Raw genomic sequence first — 18,071 nt, 5'->3', positions numbered from 1 at the left:
ATAAGTATTCTAATAAATTACCGTACTGACCTTGTCCTTGTATTGAACTGATTTTTTTATGCGTCTTGTAATGACAATAATGGTACAAATAATGATCGCACGTTTGCACTGCAATCTCACCACGACAACTGGATTTCTCAATTCTAAACCAACGATATTCAGTTGAGAATTGATTTTTCCATTATGAAATTGATGAGAAGGAAAAATGTTTGCTTCCTTACCGTAGCACCCTTAACTAATAGTGCTCTAAGACTTGAAGAAAACTTTGACTTCGGTATTCATGGGATTCCCGGAACAACTTTCTCTGTTTGACCTACTTCGGTAAATGCTTTGCAGAAGGTTTTTGTTGAAATTGGTGCAATTAAAGTTTGGAAAATTGCTATGAACTGTGCGTTATTTCGGCATACTTTCCTGCTCATTAAATAAATTATTTCGTTCAGCTCACCGAAATTTCAAACGAAATTCAATACAAAAGGTAATATAGTATACCAATCTATCGCAATCTCAGGGCTCGTCAAAAGAAACAAATAAATTAAAACCACCATTGCTTAGTGAAGCGTACTTCCTTTATTGAATTCTCTATTTCTCACTCTTTTGATTAATTATTTTTATTTTTCGATTTTCTTTATCTTAACTTTTTTTTTTTTTTTTTTTTCATAAATACGTTTATTTCATAGGCAATATACATAAGTTTTTCTTCGCCGTGGCATCCACAATACATAGTAGTTTAAACCTAATACATTTCGAATATCATATTAGTATGTTGGTACTCATTAGTTAATCTAAACACTGTTTTTATCAAGCGAGTTGCTATTTTAATTACATTAAATAAAATACATTTATTTTGTACATGATCTTATAACTATTTCAGGATTGTTTGTATCAGTTCACCACTTATATTCAATATCCTATAGTTGGCTATTGGTTGAACTCATGGAAGAGAAAACAGTTTAACATAAAATAAAATTTAAATTGGAACTCCAATGGATTTAATGAAATGATAAAGAAGTTTCATGTATGGAAGGTCACGACAAGCAAGAATGTCGCGAACTGGGACATTGGATAGTCTACCTTGGGTACGCAAGGAATTTATTAGTTGAGATCTGACATCACGAAACTCCACGCATGTCCAAACAACATGGTCAATATCGCGGTAACCTTCGCCGCAAGCACAATGATTAGTCTCGGAAAGTCCAATTCGAAGGAGATGTGCATCTAACGTGTAGTGATTGGACATGAGTCTGGACATCACACGAATGAAATCTCTACTCACATCCAGTCCCCTGAACCATGCCTTTGTCGAGTGTTCTTTGGCGAGACGCGCTATAGAATTCGTTGAAAGCAATCGGTCTCTCATAAATTTCACCCTCAATAGCACCACGTTTGGCTAAAATATCGGCTCTTTCATTGCCTGGAATGGAGCAATGAGCCGGAACCCAAACTATTGTGATTAGATAATTATTATTCAATATGTCGTTCAGACACTGTTTTATTTTACCCAAGAAAAACGGTTCATTTTTGCCAGCAGCGTTTGAGCGAATGGCTTCAATTGCACTCAGACTATCTGTGAAGAGGAAATAATGGTTTGGAGATAATGTGACGATTACATTCAAGCTATAATGAACTGCTGCTAACTCTGCTATATAAACAGATGCAGGTTCTTGAAGCTTGAATGAGGCCGAAACATTATTGTTGAACATACCAAACCCTGTCGCTTCTTCCATTCGCGATCCGTCCGTGTAAAACATTTTCTCAGAGTTAATATGCCTGAACTTACTTGAAAATATTTTTGGGATTTCCATAGAGCGTAGGTGGTCCGGGATTCCACGCACTTCGCGCTGCATGGATGTGTCGAAAAATAAAGTTGAGTCAGGTACATTTAGGAGGCTGACACGGATAGGAATATATCTTGAAGGGTTGATTTCCTGTGACATATGGTTAAAATATACTGTCATGAATTTTGTTTGAGATCGAAGCTCGACTAGTCGTTCGAAATTATTAATTACCATGGGATTCAGCACATCACATCTTATTAGCAGGCGTGATGAAAGCTCCCAAAATCGATCTTTTAATGGAAGAACTCCCGCCAGAACTTCAAGACTCATTGTATGTGTCGAATGCATGCAGCCTAAAGCAATTCGCAAACAACGGTACTGAATTCGCTCAAGTTTGATAATATGAGAATTTGCAGCGGAACGAAAACAAACGCATCCATATTCCATCACTGAAAGTATCGTTGTCTGATACAATTTTATTAGATCTTGCGGATGAGCACCCCACCAAGACCCTGTTATTGTTCGAAGAAAATTTACTCTTTGTTGGCATTTCGTTATCAGATACCTAATGTGTCCTCCCCACGTGCATTTGGAATCAAACCACACCCCGAGGTATTTGAAAGTCAAAACCTGTTCGATTATTCTTCCCATCATATGAAGCTGAAGTTGCGCGGGATCATGCTTTTTTGAAAAGACGACCAGCTCTGTTTTCTCCGCAGAGAATTCGATACCAAGATGAACAGCCCAAACGGACAATTTATCTAAGGTATCTTGCAATGGTTTTTGCAGATCAATAGCTTTGGATCCAGTAACTGAAACCACGCCATCATCTGCCAATTGTCTTAGTGTACATGGGGTTACTAGACAGCTGTCAATGTCATTCACGTAAAAATTATAGAGGAGCGGACTGAGGCATGAGCCTTGCGGGAGACCCATGTAGCTAATTCTGATTGTTGCCAAATCGCCATGTGAAAAATGCATGCGTTTCTCTGACAAAAGGTTGTGCAAATAATTATTTATAACCGCTGGGAGTCCATGTTGGTGGAGCTTGTCTGAAAGAACATCAATGGAAACTGAATCAAATGCTCCTTTAATGTCTAAAAATACAGATGCCATTTGTTGCTTTTGAGCGAAGGCAATTTGGATGTCAGACGAAAGTAATGCAAGGCAATCATTCGTCCCTTTATTTCTACGGAAGCCAAACTGAGTATCTGACAACAAACCGTTCGTCTCGACCCAAGTGTCGAGACGTCGTAGAATAATTTTTTCGAACAATTTTCTGATGCAGGACAACATCGCAATGGGTCTATATGAGTTGTGATTGGAAGCTGGTTTCCCCGGCTTTTGAATGGCGATAACTTTCACTTGTCTCCAGTCAGGTGGAACAATATTTTGCTCAAGAAACTTGTTGAACAATTCCAACAAACGTCTTTTTGCGAGGTCGGGCAGATTCTTCACCAAGTTGAATTTAATTCTGTCCAATCCAGGAGCGTTATTGTTACAAGACATGAGTGCTATGGAAAATTCCATCATTGAAAAGGGGCTATCAATGGAATCATCATTTGAAGAAGACTCCCTAACAATGCTATGCGTAGGAACGGAATCTGGACAAACTTTCCTCGCAAAATCAAATATCCATCGATTCGAGTACTCCTCACTCTCATTTCCTACGTTACGATTCCTCATTCGTCTGGCCGTATTCCAAAGAGTGCTCATTGAGGTTTCTCTTGACAAACCTTCCACAAAATGTCTCCAATAGCTGCATTTCTTAACCCGAAGTATGTTCTTGTACTTGGTTTCTAAAACCAAGAATTTTTCAAAATTCTGAGGAGTTCCTCCTCCTCGTTTTAAAAACGTCTTGAAAGCATTTTGTTTCGCGTGTTTAGCATCTGAGCACTCTTTGTCCCACCAAGGATTTGGAGGTCTTCTGTTAGACGATGGACCAAGAAATCGTTTGGTTTGGGCTTGTTCTGCGGCCTCCAGAATCGAACAAACGAGGAAGTCATATTCTTCAAGTGGGGGAAGCTCTTCCATTGAAGTTAAGACACTTGAAATATTACTTTGGTATTTAATCCAGTCAATATTTTTTGTCAAATCATATGGAATATTAACTGAATTAGCAATGCCTTTGTTACTGCTAATTGAGATGATGATTGGTAAATGATCGCTACCATGTAAATCAGGAAATACTTTCCAGGTGCAATCTAGTCGAATTGAAGTCGAACAAAGAGATAAATCTAATGCACTTGGACGTGCAGGAGGTCTTGGGATCCGTGTCATGCTACCCATATTTAGTACCGTCATGCTAAAATTGTCGCAAATATTATATATTAGAGATGATCTGCTATCATTGTAAACGGAACCCCACATCATTCCGTGCGAATTGAAATCTCCTAAAATCAAACGTGGAGCAGGAAGGGCTTCGACAATTTCATTAAGCTGTCGTTGTCCAACTTGAGCTCTTGGAGGAATATATACCGAAGCAATGCAAATGTCCTTTCCTTTAATGTTTATTTGACAAGCAACAACTTCTATACTAGAAGTCGAAGGAATGTTTAATCTATAAAAGGAATAACATTTCTTAATTCCTAAAAGCACTCCACCATACGGGGAGTCTCTGTCGAGACGTATAATGTTAAAGTCATTAAAATTTAAGGCTATGTTTGATGTAAGCCATGTTTCGCACAAAGCAAATACATCACATTTTTGACTATGCAACAAAACTTTAAATGAATCAAGTTTTGGCATGATGCTTCGACAATTCCACTGCAGGACAGTGATTGAATCATTTGCGGCGGATGATAAATTATCCATCAAATGATACAAAACCTGAAAGAGCTGGCCATTGAGCTGATAACTGTTTCAAAAAAGTTCTAGCTATTGGAAGGAATGCTGTTATGATGGTCTTTAGAGGTTCAGAAATATTGAATGCAGCGAAAATCCATTCTACAATTTCCGAAAATTTCAGTAATCCTGTTGGTGAATGTGAAATGGAGCCCACTGGATTATTGTCTTTTCTTGAGCTAGTTCCTGGATTGGTTTGTGAATTTGACAAACCAGGAGGCACAGTTTTTGGTTTTAAATTTGGCTTTTTAGCTTTAACACGGGGATCTTTTTTTGAAGGTATAATTTTAGGTGTCTTTTTTGGTATTTTGTGGTTTGTTAATCTCCTCTTAACAGACCCTTGAGGAGTGACAAACGAGGTATCTTCACTATTTCCGTCAGAGTCAGATTCCTCTGGCTCCGCAAGATTTGAAAAACCGTTTTCGGTTTCCAAAGGGGAGACATGTATGACCGTTTTGAGCATTTCTGCATATGTGCGCTTAGACCGTGCTTTTAAAGAAAGCTTCATTTTGTCTTTACGCAGCTTAAATGCAGCGCACACTGAAAGATCATCATGAGGGCTTTCCCCACAATAAACACATTTTTCAACATCTTTATCGCAAAGATTATCCTTATGAGGCCCTTGACATTTGATACATTTGGACTTATTACTACAGTAAGTAGCTGTATGTCCGAATTTTTTACAGTTCGTGCAATTCATAACATGCGGTACGAAAAGCCGAACAGGAAGACGAATTTTATCGATATAGACATGGCTAGGCAATGCAGATCCGGCAAATGTTACGCGAAACGAATCTGAGGGACGATAAGACTTTTTTCCATCGACAATAGATGCTGAGTACAATTGTTTGCACTCGAGTATCTTAACTCCCTCAAGCATGGAGTTTTTAAAACGGCCAACTCCATTTTTAAGTAAATCATCTGCTGTCAGACTTGCTTCAGTCACAACACCGTCAATTTCTACCTCCTTCGATGGAATGTAAACTCGATATTCAATAGCAAATAATTTACAGGTTACAATATCGTTTGCCTGTTTCAAGTCGTTAACTACAACTCGAATTTTATCTCTATTAACCTTACAGATTTCTTTAACTTCAGAGAAATGTGATGTCAAATCCTTTGTAATTTGCATCAAGTTTAAAATCTTTTCTTTTTTTCGAAGATAGACTATCCATGGCCCAGTGGTACCCTGTGGATAATGTTTAGCCCTCGGAGTATTTAAACTTTTACTAGTATCCGGAATCGGATTCGGATGATCTTCCATGAGATCATCCATTACATTAAATTTTTTTTGTAAATTAATAATACCAAAATAAAAACTTATGTTTAGTAAAATTTCAGATATAAGAAATAAAAAATAAATTAAATTAAATCTACCTTGTAGCTGATGTCTCTGTTCCTTTATCGTGAAGAACGACGTGAAGCTCTTCCAACGATTTCCAATTGGCAGTCTTTTGCTGTTTCCAATTGGCAGTCTTCTGTCGTTTACTGCTATCTCAGTTGCTCTGCCGTCGTTGTGAACACCACTGCACTTGCTGTACCTGACCCCAGGTACAGTGCTTTTGCTCTTGGTGGCGATCAAATGCGATGCTTGCAGTGTAGCACCTCGCGATATATGCCGTCTCTTTTGATCCTACGCAGCGTACAAATTCTGGTACCTGGTAGATCAGCACTGGGTTGCTTTAGCACCTCTGTGCCTTTGCACCCCTTCGTCTTCGCACCTTTATGCGATGGCACCTCTGTGACTCGTCACTTCTATGCTCTCGCACCTCTGTGTCTCTACACCTCTGTGCGTATGAACGGGATGGCCTTCGTTGCTAGCTTTCCAGTCGGGAAACGCCCCGAATATTGCGTTTGCTATGGGCAGTTTAACTACCTGAAGCTTAGAATTGTCTCGGTAGCAGCCGTTAACTCACGAGCCAGTACAATCGAAACACAACCTCTTCGCTTGAATGGTTTTTACTGAATGATGATCTTAACTTTTCATTCTTATGTATAGGCGCTGACTGTTATGCCTTGACGAAACATAAAGCATAAAAAACGGTTATGATCCCTATGCACAAAAATAGGTTCACCCCGTATATGATTTTCATACTAAGTAGCTTTACTCCCTAATTCTCACTGTTTATTAATACGCTTTATTTTTTGATGTTTCAATACTCATTTTTCTCTGTTAACTCTATTGATTTTTTGCTTTCTTTATGTTTAGCTTATGATAATGATTACTAAAAATTTAGCTCCAACTGCTGGATCATCCATCTTGTTTTCTCACTGGATTTTGACGAACGGTGACGGTAGACAATAAAATTGGACTGTCGCAAATTATTAAAAGTCTTAAAAATGTCCTAAAAATTCTTTAAATAGTCTATATGAAGTCTTAAAAAAATCTCGAATAAGGATTAAAAAGTATTTGAACAGTGTTTAAAATGTCCTTGAAAAGTGTTAGAAAAGTTTTGAAGTCATTAAAAAAATCTTGAAAAAAATTAAAAAATCTTTAAATAGTCTTTGAAGAAAAAGCCCTTAAAAATTAAAAAAAAAATTTTAAAAATCCTTTAAAGAGCCTTGAAAAAGTCCTTAAAATGTCCTTAAATAGTCCCAAAACGTCTTAAGAAGGCAAAAAAAGTATTTGAAAGTCCTAAAAATATCTCTAGAAAGACTTTCAAAGCCTTAAGAAAGTCTAAAAATGACTTAAAAAGGCATTACGAAAGCCTTAGAAAAGTTTGAAAAATAGAAAAATTTCTTACAAAAGTTAGGAAAAGCCTTAAAAAAAGAAAGTCCTAAAATAGTGTTAATAAAGTATGTAAAAAGATCTTTAAAGTGTCCTATCATTAATATTAATGTTATTTTATTTCACTTCGGTTTTTACCATGAATGGTCATTTGCCGGAGGGGTCATTAAAATGTCTTAAGAAAATCTTAAGTCTTAAAAATATCTTTCAAAAATTCTCAACCAGTCCTTAGAAGTTTTAGAAATGCCTTCAAAGGTCTTAAAAATGTGTTAAAAAAGTCATGAAAAAGTTTTAAAAATGTCTAAACAAAGTAGTCTATTAAACCTTTGAAAAGTCTTACAATAGGTTTAAAAAAGTCTTTAAAAAATCATAAAAATATCTTTAAAATTTTTTTTATTTCTTTAAAAATGTTAATATCTTAAAAATGAAAAGCCCTAAAAAAAATTTTTAAATGGTTTGATTTTTTTAAAAAAACTGCTTTGAAAGGTCTTAAATGTCTTAAAATCTTAAACAGTATTAGAAAAGCCTTAAAAAGTCTTAAACATATCTTGAAAAAATCTTTAAAACATCTTAAAAAGTCCTTGTAAATTATTTGAAAAGTCCCAAATAAGGCTTAAAAAGTCTTTGAATAGTCTTTAAAAAGCCTTTGAAAAATGTTACAAAAATTTGAAAAAGTCTTAAAACATTTTTAAATAAAGTCATACTAAATTTTAAAAAGTCATGAAAATATCTTAAAAAAGCTTTGAAATATCTTTAAAAAGCCTTGAAAAGGTCTTAAAAAAGGCTTAAGAAAGTCTTTAAAAATTGTCAATATAGTTTTAAAAATCTTCGCAAAGCGCTGAAATTGTTTTCAAAGGGTTTTAAAATGCCTTAAGAAGTGTTAAAAAAGTATTGAAAATGTCTTTAAAAAAACATAAAAAGTCATAAAAAAATTTATTAGGAAAATCTGGAATAAAAAAACTTATGAAAGTCTGGAAATAGTTTTGAAAAAGTCTAAAAAATCTCAAAAGTCTTAATAAAGTCTTTAAATAGTTTTAAAAAAGTCTTAGAAAAGCCATTTAAAAAGTGTTATAATAGTCATAAGAATGTCTTAAACAAGTAATTGAAAGTCTTAAAAATATATTTGAAGCCTTTAAAGAGTCTTTAAAAGTGTTTAAATAGATGTCCCAGAAAAGTTTTGAAAATGTCGTGGAAATAACTTTTAAAAATCTTAAAAAGGTCGTAAAAAGTCATCGAAAAGTCTTAAAAATATGTTAAAAATGCCTTACAAAAATCCTAGAAAAAGCCCTTAAAATGTCTTAAAAATATCATAAAGAAACCTTGAAATAGTTGCAAAAAAGTCTTGAAAAACTCTTGAACTCTTGATTGATTTTTAAAGTGTTTAAAATGTCTTAATAAGTCTTGAAAAAGTCTTTGAAATATGTTTTAAAAGATCTTGAAAAACCTCAAAAAATTACAAAAATGTCTTCAAAAAGTTTTAAGAAAGTATTTAAAATGTTTTAAGAAAGTCTTGAATGTTGTCTAGAAAAAGTATTAAAAATGTCTTACGAAAGTCTTAGGTGAAAGTCTAAATAGTTTTTGAAAAGTCTTCAAAAAATCTTAAAATGTCTCAGAAAAATTTTTAAAATGTTTAAAAAATAACATTTAAAAATCTTAAAAAGGTCGTAAAAAGTCATCGAAAAGTCTTAAAAATATGTTAAAAATGCCTTACAAAAATCCTAGAAAAAGCCCTTAAAATGTCTTAAAAATATCATAAAGAAACCTTGAAATAGTTGCAAAAAAGTCTCGAAAAACTCTTGAACTCTTGATTGATTTTTAAAGTTAATAAAATGTCTTAATAAGTCTTGAAAAAGTCTTTGAAATATGTTTTAAAAGATCTTGAAAAACCTCAAAAAATTACAAAAATGTCTTCAAAAAGTTTTAAGAAAGTATTAAAAATGTTTTAAGAAAGTCTTGAATGAAGTCTAAAAAAATTATTAAAAATGTCTTACGAAAGTCTTAGGTGAAAGTCTAAATAGTTTTTGAAAAGTCTTCAAAAAATCTTAAAATGTCTCAGAAAAGTTTTTAAAATGTTTAAAAAATAACTTTGAAAAATCTTGATAAGGTCGTAAAAAGTCATAGCAAAGTCTTAAAAATATGTTAAAAATGCCTTGCAAAAATCCTAAAAAAACCCTTAAAATGTCTTAAAAATATCATAAAGAAACCTTGAAATAGTTGCAAAAAAGTCTTGAAAAACTCTTGAACTCTTGATTGATTTTTAAAGTGTTTAAAATGTCTTAATAAGTCTTGAAAAAGTCTTTGAAATATGTTTCAAAAGATCTTGAAAAACCTCAGAAAATTACAAAAATGTCTTCAAAAAGTTTTAAGAAAGTATTAAAAATGTTTTAAGAAAGTCTTGAATGTTGTCTAGAAAAAGTATTAAAAATGTCTTACGAAAGTCTTAGGTGAAAGTTTAAATAGTTTTTGAAAAGTCTTTAAAAAATCATAAAATGTCTCAGAAAAGTTTTAAAAATGTTTAAAAAATAATCTTAATAAGGTCGTAAAAAGTCATAGCAAAGTCTTAAAAATATGTTAAAAATACGTTACAAAAATCGTAAAAAAGCCCTTAAAAAGTCTTAAAAATATCATGAAGTAGTCTTAAAATAGTTGTAAAAAAAGTCTTGAAAAACTTGATAAGTCGTAAAAATATTTTTTAAAAGTGTTCACAATGTCCTAACAAGTATTAAAAAAGTCTTTAAAATATGTTTTAAAAGATCTTGAAAAATCTCAAAAAAATTACAAAAATGTCTTCAAAAAGTCTTAAGAAAGTATTAAAAATGTCTTAAGCGAGTCTTAAGTGAAAGTTTTTCAAAAGTCTTAAAAAAATGTAAAAATTTTTAAAAATGTTTTCAAAAATGTCTTAAGAAAATCAAAATAGTTTTAAAAAAGTCTGAAAAAAGTCCCAAGAAAGTCTTACAAAAGTCTTGAAATAGTTTTAAACAAGGCTTGAAAAATCTTTAAAAAGTATTGAAAATATATATAGAAAAATCTTTAAAAAGTCTTAGATAAACCTCAAAAAGTTGCTTAAAATGTTTAAAAAATGTCTTACAAATATTTTTAAAAATATCTTTCAAAAGTCTTAAAATGGCCTTTCAATAGTCTCAAAAATGTATTAGAAAAGGTTTCATATATCTAAAAACAATCTTAAGTCTTAATTTTGTTTTCAAAAAATCTTTAAAAATCAAAATAACTTTAAAGAAATCTAGAAAAAAGTTCTAAGAAAGTCTTACAAAAGTCATAAAATAGTTTTAAAAAATCTTTTAAAAGGCTTGAAAAAAACCTTAAGAAAATTTTAAAGAAGTCCTACATGACTTAAAATAGCCTTAAAGACTTTTTAAAATGTCTCGAAAAGTCGTCATAATATCTGAAAAGCCTTCAAAAATTCTTTAAAAAGTCTTTAGAAAGTCTTAGAAAAACCTTAAAAAGTTTAAAGAATGTCTTAAAAAAGTCTTGAGAAAATGTATCAAGTCTTAAAATGTATCAACAAATTGAGAAAATCTTAAAATAGTTTTAAATAAGTTTTAAAAATATCATAAAAATTTCTATAAAAATTTTTAGAAAATTCTTAAAATGTGTTTAAAAAGTCTTAAGAAAGTTTTTTAAAAATGTCTTTAGAGGTATGCGAATTATGTAATACTGACGATAACTGTATGTAGGCTATCTTTAAATACTTGCGTCATAACACGTTCACAGGCAACAGGGCCGGTCTAACGAAACAAAAGCTGCAACAGAACTCCTCCATTGATTATTTTGAAATTATTTTGCAGAAATATGTAATATCATCGGCACCACTTATTTCTAACATTTATTACAGCAATCTTCGGTGGCCGGTTACCTGACCTGACAGTGCTCTAGATAAGATAGGAATGAGTTGCAGTCGCTCTAAACTAGATCCCTCATCATCATCACTAACCGAGGCGTAGGCACGTGAGAAACGACCGTACGTTTTTCTACTGGGTCGTAATTTGCATATCAAATTGGAATCCTGTACGGCGGCATTGACTTCCGGCTGTCCGACTAGTTCGACCCTCCCGCGAGACCTGACCTAGTACAGTTTTATGGCTTCGAAAGCGAGACTTTCTAACTTTGTTTCTCCAAAACACACGGCGAACCTTGCATTGCATTAGTTGCACAAAAGTTCGACAATTTCCCTTGTGCTGGTATGGTTTTAGAGCTCTGCCTCTGCCGTGATGATGACCATCACCATCGCTCCGATAGGGTACCGAGCGTGAACGAGCACCGAACGACCCAAAGGAACGAACGAACGAAACGTGGCGTGAAGAGGCCCAATTATTTACGTAGCGAAAATTTTATTTTCCTTATTTCCTTCGGTTTTGCCACGCGCTGCTGATGCCGCTGGTAGACCCGGTCAACTTGGGCAGTCGACTTGTGCTGTTTGTCGTGTCCGGTTCGGTTCGGTCCGGTCAGCCGTGTCCGTTGGCTGGCTATTTTTGACTGTGAATAATTTTATCCCATCGGCGGAAGGCTATTGTTAAACCACCAAATGTGACCTTGTGGCGATTTTAGTTATGTGTGCTGTTTGCTTTCGTCGGAAAATGCAACTTTCATTAGCACATAAGACGATGGTTAGGACCGCGGGGAGGAGGGAACGAATTCCGGTCCATCTACGCAAGGACACGGTTCGGACGGTGGGTCAGGCAGGTGGGAATGGTTGCTGTGACAGAATAACTCAGTTGGCTTTGAAGTAGTCACCTCGTCTACTGCGATTTTTTTTTCGAACGCCATCAAACGAATCTGTTTCATTGATATTTTACGTTTATTTTTGTTTCTTTTTTTCTAGGAGCTGCCCGAGCAGCACGAACCTCACTGGCACCAAGCTACAACGGGCAGGACCAGTCCGAAAACATTCCTCCACAGAAAGCCAAACAGGCAAAGGTAATCATCGATTCCGGCATTGCAAACAAAAAACTCATCTTCGTCTTCTTCTTCTTCCTCTTCCCCGCAGGCCCAACCCAGCAGCCGCATGTCGATGGTTTCCCAGCCGACCCCGTCGGCGGTTAGTCAAATCGCACAGTCGACGGTGGCGGCGGCGGCGACGACGGCAGCCCAGCTCAGCCAGGCCGCTACGAATTCGCGCCGATCGTATGTCGTCAAGGAGGTCGAACGATTGAAGGAAAACCGAGAGAAACGACGGGCCAAACAGGCCGTCATACGGGAGGAAAAGAATGCCCTGATGAACATGGATCCGGGCAATCCGAACTGGGAACTGGCGGCGATGATCCGCGAGTACCAGAGCCAAATCGATTTCCGACCGCTGCTGGACGGGCAGGCCATCGAAGATCACCAGATTACGGTGTGCGTTCGCAAGCGGCCCGTCAGTCGGAAGGAACTGATGCGCAAGGAGTTGGATGTGATTTGTGTGCCTACGAAAGATACGCTGATAGTTCACGAACCCAAAACCAAGGTTGATCTGACCAAGTTTCTGGAGAATCACAACTTTCGATTCGACTACGCATTTGACGATTCCTGCAGCAATGAATTGGTTTACAAGTAAGTTTCCCCTCTTCACTGTGGATTGCCTATTTGGTGACACTATTTTCATTTGCAGATACACCGCAAAACCGTTGGTGCAGACGATTTTCGAGGGTGGTATGGCCACCTGTTTTGCCTACGGTCAAACCGGTTCCGGCAAAACACACACCATGGGTGGTGATTTCAACGGGAAAGTACAGGACTGTAAAAACGGTATCTACGCCATGGCGGCCAAGGACGTGTTTGCCTACCTGCACAGCGCAAAGTACGCCCACCTGAATTTGGTGGTATCGGCAAGCTTTTTCGAGATCTACAGTGGAAAGGTTAGTGTGACAATTGAAACCCTGATTCATAATCATTTTCGTCATTTTTCCCCCGCAGGTATTCGATCTTCTCTCGGACAAGCAGAAACTACGCGTCCTCGAGGACGGCAAACAGCAGGTGCAGGTGGTCGGACTTACCGAGAAGGTAGTGGATTCGGTTGAGGAGGTTCTCGGTATCATTAACCATGGCAACAGTACCCGTACGTCGGGCCAAACTTCGGCCAATGCCAATTCGTCGCGATCCCATGCCGTCTTTCAGCTGGTGGTTCGACCGAAGGGTTCCACTAAAATTCACGGAAAATTCTCCTTCATCGATTTGGCCGGTAACGAGCGGGGCGCAGATACATCGTCCGCGAACCGGCAAACCCGCATGGAGGGAGCGGAGATTAACAAATCACTGTTGGCACTGAAGGAGTGCATCCGGGCGCTCGGCAAGCAGAATGCCCATTTGCCATTCCGCGTCAGCAAGCTCACCCAGGTGCTGCGGGATTCGTTCATCGGAGAGAAAAGTAAGACCTGTATGATTGCGATGATTTCGCCGGGACTGAGCTCGTGTGAGCACACGCTGAATACGCTGCGGTATGCCAATCGCGTCAAGGAACTGGTGGCCATTGATCCGTCCGAGCGATCGGACGATGTTGAACCGATGGAAAGCGACGAGCCAAAGAACAACGGGGTCCTCTCGGAGAACGATTTGGCCCAGCTGCGGTCGTTGAATGTGAGTCTACTGTTACCAGCTCGCCGGCGGTCGGAACAGTTTTCATAGATGGTTTGTTTTATTTTCTCTACCAGGAACACGATATGTCGGTTGAGCTGTATAACCAGCACGCGGCCATTTCGGACCTGCAGCAAACCGAGGAGGAAGTGGTGGATCATCACCAGAAGGTGAACGAATTCCTGATGAAATTTTTGCCCGAATCTCGGGAGCTTTACAAGCAGACCAATTACGTGGACTATGATCAGGACGGTGAGTAGCTATTTATCTGTAGATTTGTCGGGAATACCGACCTTTAAACGGAGTTCGGGAGACGCCTAGTACTTTTTAAGTTTTGGTAGTAACTTCAGATTTCGTTGTCGTTATCGCCCTACTGAAACGCGTGATCATTTAGCGTAGGAATGTCTTAATTAACAGAAAATTTTTCGCCTTTGGTGGAAACCCCCGCGTGTACAAAGTCAATCCATTGGTCGAAATAATTGCTGGTTATTATACGATATTTGAGCCATCCGGTTTAGTCTCGCTTTCGATCTAGCCCGGTTTCCTCTATTTTTTAAATCGTTTCTCTTTTTTGCAGTGTAGATCTCGACCAGAAATTTATTCAATATTTTCCTTCGTAAAATTGACTGATTTGGTAAAAATCATTAGTAAAACACTTTGTCGTGTCACTATAACTAAGTGACAAAAATAGGTCTAGATCAATTTTGGAAAAGCGTTCTGTCAACATTTGATCGAGTTGATGCGAAATTCGATCTAGAGTTTCATTAATCGAAATAAAGCACCGCTCGTCATTGAATAATTAAAAAGTGTATCTTTCACTGCTTGAATCTTCTAATTCGAACCCCAATAAGGAGTGTATCGAAAATAAGCTATCCACAAATTTTTCTTTCAATTTATGATAAAAAACGATACTTTATTCAAACTAAAAATTGATCCTTTATTGTACGAGGTTAAACTTGAGCATAAGAAAACCGGATGAAATTTAAGTTATTCCTTCACGAATTTTCGAAATTTTGATCGAACGTTCGTCATCAAGTTCCGAACAAGTGTTGCATCGCATTTTTTGGACGCTTGAGCCCGATTTTTTTTTTGAACTCCTGCATGTTCCCAGTTGTCTTACCAGTCTTCCTGAAGACCCTCACTCAAAAAAATCCACACGTTAACCTTATGTGAAAAAACACGTTGATTCCAAAAATGGCTTTGTCATCGGAGTTTACGTGATCTTCTTAACAACCAGCGGATCATGATTGAATATGAAATGAACCATATGTCAGAATTATTGCAGTTGTCACATATATTTTATGTGTCACGCACTTACTTGAATTCAGTTTGTCATGTTCATTTTGTGCTCGCAATATGGCGTCAGTTGAAAAACCTAGAACAAACAACATAGGCCAAATCCCTTTTGACCCTTCTACGGTATTTATCACAGTGATTTTAGGGTAAATAATTGCTTATTGATTTTATCGACAGTTATGAAGTTTTTATTATACTTTCAGATCTAATATTAGTACCAAGCAGAAGTATAATATAAGCGAATGTACCATTTAGTGAGTTTACTAAATGGCTCTGCGAACGCAATTCTCAACAACTTATTTGCATAACCAATTGGCATTACACGAATTCTGTGCTCCAAAAATACGAAACTGAAACATAATTCAATTTTCTACAGCGGAGTTCAAAAGGCAAGATCTCTAGATTGTGTTCCAGCACATCAATCACATCTTGAACTACTAGTTCCAGCTGAATGCATTCCTTAAAGAGAACAATGTTTGCTTCAGTTTAGCTGCTCCGGAGAAAGGGTTTAGGACAATGCATTCTGTATTTTTGATATTTTTCGCAAGTGCGAACAAAATTTATCGCAATGTTATGTCCAACAGACTATGTAATCTATTAGTTTTTAATACCAATATATATTATTAAGATTCAAAACAGAACTTTATAGTAACAATTACATGAACATAATGTGACTATTAAGTCAAATTCTGGTAAAACGTAAGTTCAGATGAAATAAATTTTACAGCACAATTTAAGTGAACTTTGTATAAATTTCACAAAAGTATTCTATGGAATCTACGAAAAAAGTGACGTAGATATTACGTGATACAAATGTGGACTAAGAGTTCATGAGTTCATTCTGTGCTATCTATACTTCACATAAGTATTACAAGAAAAGTTCTATGGATAAAAATCACATACGTTTTCACGTATCATTGAAGTGATGATTTTTCTGAGTGCTCTTCACGATTGCCCAGTAACGTTTGATGGGGCGAATATGAGGGCAATTTGGTGGATTTATATTTTTCTCATCGAAATTTATACCCTTTTCCGCAAGCCAATTGAGAGTGGCAACAATCTCTTCTGGAGACACTCAGATCGATAGATTTCTGTATTTATAGTTCCGGTAGTGTAAAAAATGGTTGACTTCAAACCACAGGAACATATTCCTTGCCATACCAGTACCTTTTGACCGAATTTCTCCACTTGAATTGACCCGCCCGCAACGCTCACATCCTCCCCAACGACGACAGTGAAGTATTGTGGACCTGGAAGAGTTTTTGAGTCCTCCTTTACATAAGACACTGCAAAAGACGCGAATACAATTTCCGGGCCTTTGTTGCTGCTCCCTTCTTCTTTTCTACACTTTGTTTCGAGATTTTATACTTCTTGTAGGTCTTCAAATTCCGACACTCGTTCCTGCTTTTTTCGCCAAATCACGTGTTGATATTGATTTGTTCTTTATGATTAGAGATACCACTTTCTGGTCCAGTTACGGGTTGGAAGAACCGGGTTTTCTGCCTCTTCCTGGTAGCTCATCCAAAGAATAGTATACTTATTAATGATGGTTTTAACACTGGCATAATGAATTCCATACCGCTTCGCCAATTTTCGCATAGTAATACCCTCCTCACTTAGTCATGTGTCCAGAACCTTAATTTTCACTTCCTTTCTATATGCGACATTTTGAAAACGCAGAATTTCAACCGCACAAACAAGTAAACAAACGAAAGCTGACAGCCAAACGCACAGCATTCTGTGGTCTGCGTACAAATACATGCGTACAACACAAATGTATGTGGATAGATTATTTTCGATACACTCCTTATTGTCACTGCATTGATCCTTAATTCTTCGAAGGAGACTACTACTTTGATAAAAAAATTCCGATAATTTATTCAGAAAATTAAAAAATACAAAATTATTTATCAAAATCGATATTGCCCCCTTCAAAGTACTCCCCATCGTTTGCAACACACTAATGCCAGCGCTTGATGCAATCTTCGAAACATTTTTTATATTCAGTTTTCGGTATGGCCATCAGAGCCATCTGTGATTTTTCCTGTGATCTGTGATCGCGGGTGCCGAAACGCGTTCCACGGAGCGGTTTCTTGAGTCGACCGAATAGAAAACCTGTTTTAATGAATGTATATCTTAATTCCGTAATGAAAACAGTTAGAAACACTGATTCAATGCATTTGTATTAAATCGCGCTATACAAAATGAACCAAGCTAAATATTTTCTGTTATAACAGCAGTGTCCGGAAAAATAAATAGTTTTAGGACAACCTTCCATATCCATTGACTTTCGTGTGTTAAATTGAAGGTTCCTATTTTGCGGGACTTTTATCTTTATTTCACAATAATTTCTGCAAGAGGGAATCCATATAGGAATGTGTTTGTTGATAATCAAATGTGTTAGTGGAAGAAAGCTGAAACTGGAATAATTTTTCTCGAGCAGTTTTCAAGAAAACGGAAGAGTTTTAGACTAAGATTTTCGCTTTTCTTGAATTGCAATTCTAAGCAGAAAGAAATGATTCGTTTATTTTTCAACCAAATAAAAGATAATTTTATTAAAATCAATAAAAAGAGCGCAGGAATTTGTTTTTACGCACACATTGTTGACATTCCTCATACGCTTTCAAAGTGTCTTGCTCCTGAATTTGATAGTTTAAGACACATACGGTGAGCGTAGGGTGGTCTAATAAAAATAATGTGAAGTGAGTCAATACCTCTTTGAATTTGATAATTTAATGTCGTTTTCGCTTGATGCCAAACCCAACCCAGTTTCCACCCAAACTGCTGTCAAACCGTTTGTTTGAAGCCAGTTTCGAACCTAGTTTCAACGTAGTTGAACTGAAAATCGAGTCAGTTTT

At 36.4% G+C, this 18,071-nt stretch overlaps 1 protein-coding gene across 6 annotated transcripts in view; it reads left to right on the top strand.

Annotated features, from left to right (window-relative positions):
• Positions 1–18,071, top strand: part of LOC131425598 (kinesin-like protein Klp10A) — a 112,721-nt gene that overhangs the window by 90,910 nt on the left and 3,740 nt on the right. For all 6 annotated transcript variants that reach the window (XM_058587615.1, XM_058587613.1, XM_058587614.1 and 3 more), the window contains 5 exons: positions 12,188–12,282; positions 12,353–12,897; positions 12,956–13,202; positions 13,261–13,920; positions 13,995–14,169. In XM_058587615.1, the coding sequence (XP_058443598.1) occupies positions 12,188–12,282; positions 12,353–12,897; positions 12,956–13,202; positions 13,261–13,920; positions 13,995–14,169 (1,722 nt within the window). The remainder of the gene's footprint in view (positions 1–12,187; positions 12,283–12,352; positions 12,898–12,955; positions 13,203–13,260; positions 13,921–13,994; positions 14,170–18,071) is intronic.

This window comes from Malaya genurostris, chromosome 1, assembly GCF_030247185.1.
Source record: "Malaya genurostris strain Urasoe2022 chromosome 1, Malgen_1.1, whole genome shotgun sequence".
Classification (NCBI taxonomy): domain Eukaryota; kingdom Metazoa; phylum Arthropoda; class Insecta; order Diptera; family Culicidae; genus Malaya; species Malaya genurostris.
Note: the sequence above shows the minus strand (reverse complement) of the source record. Positions and strands in the feature narration are given on the sequence as shown.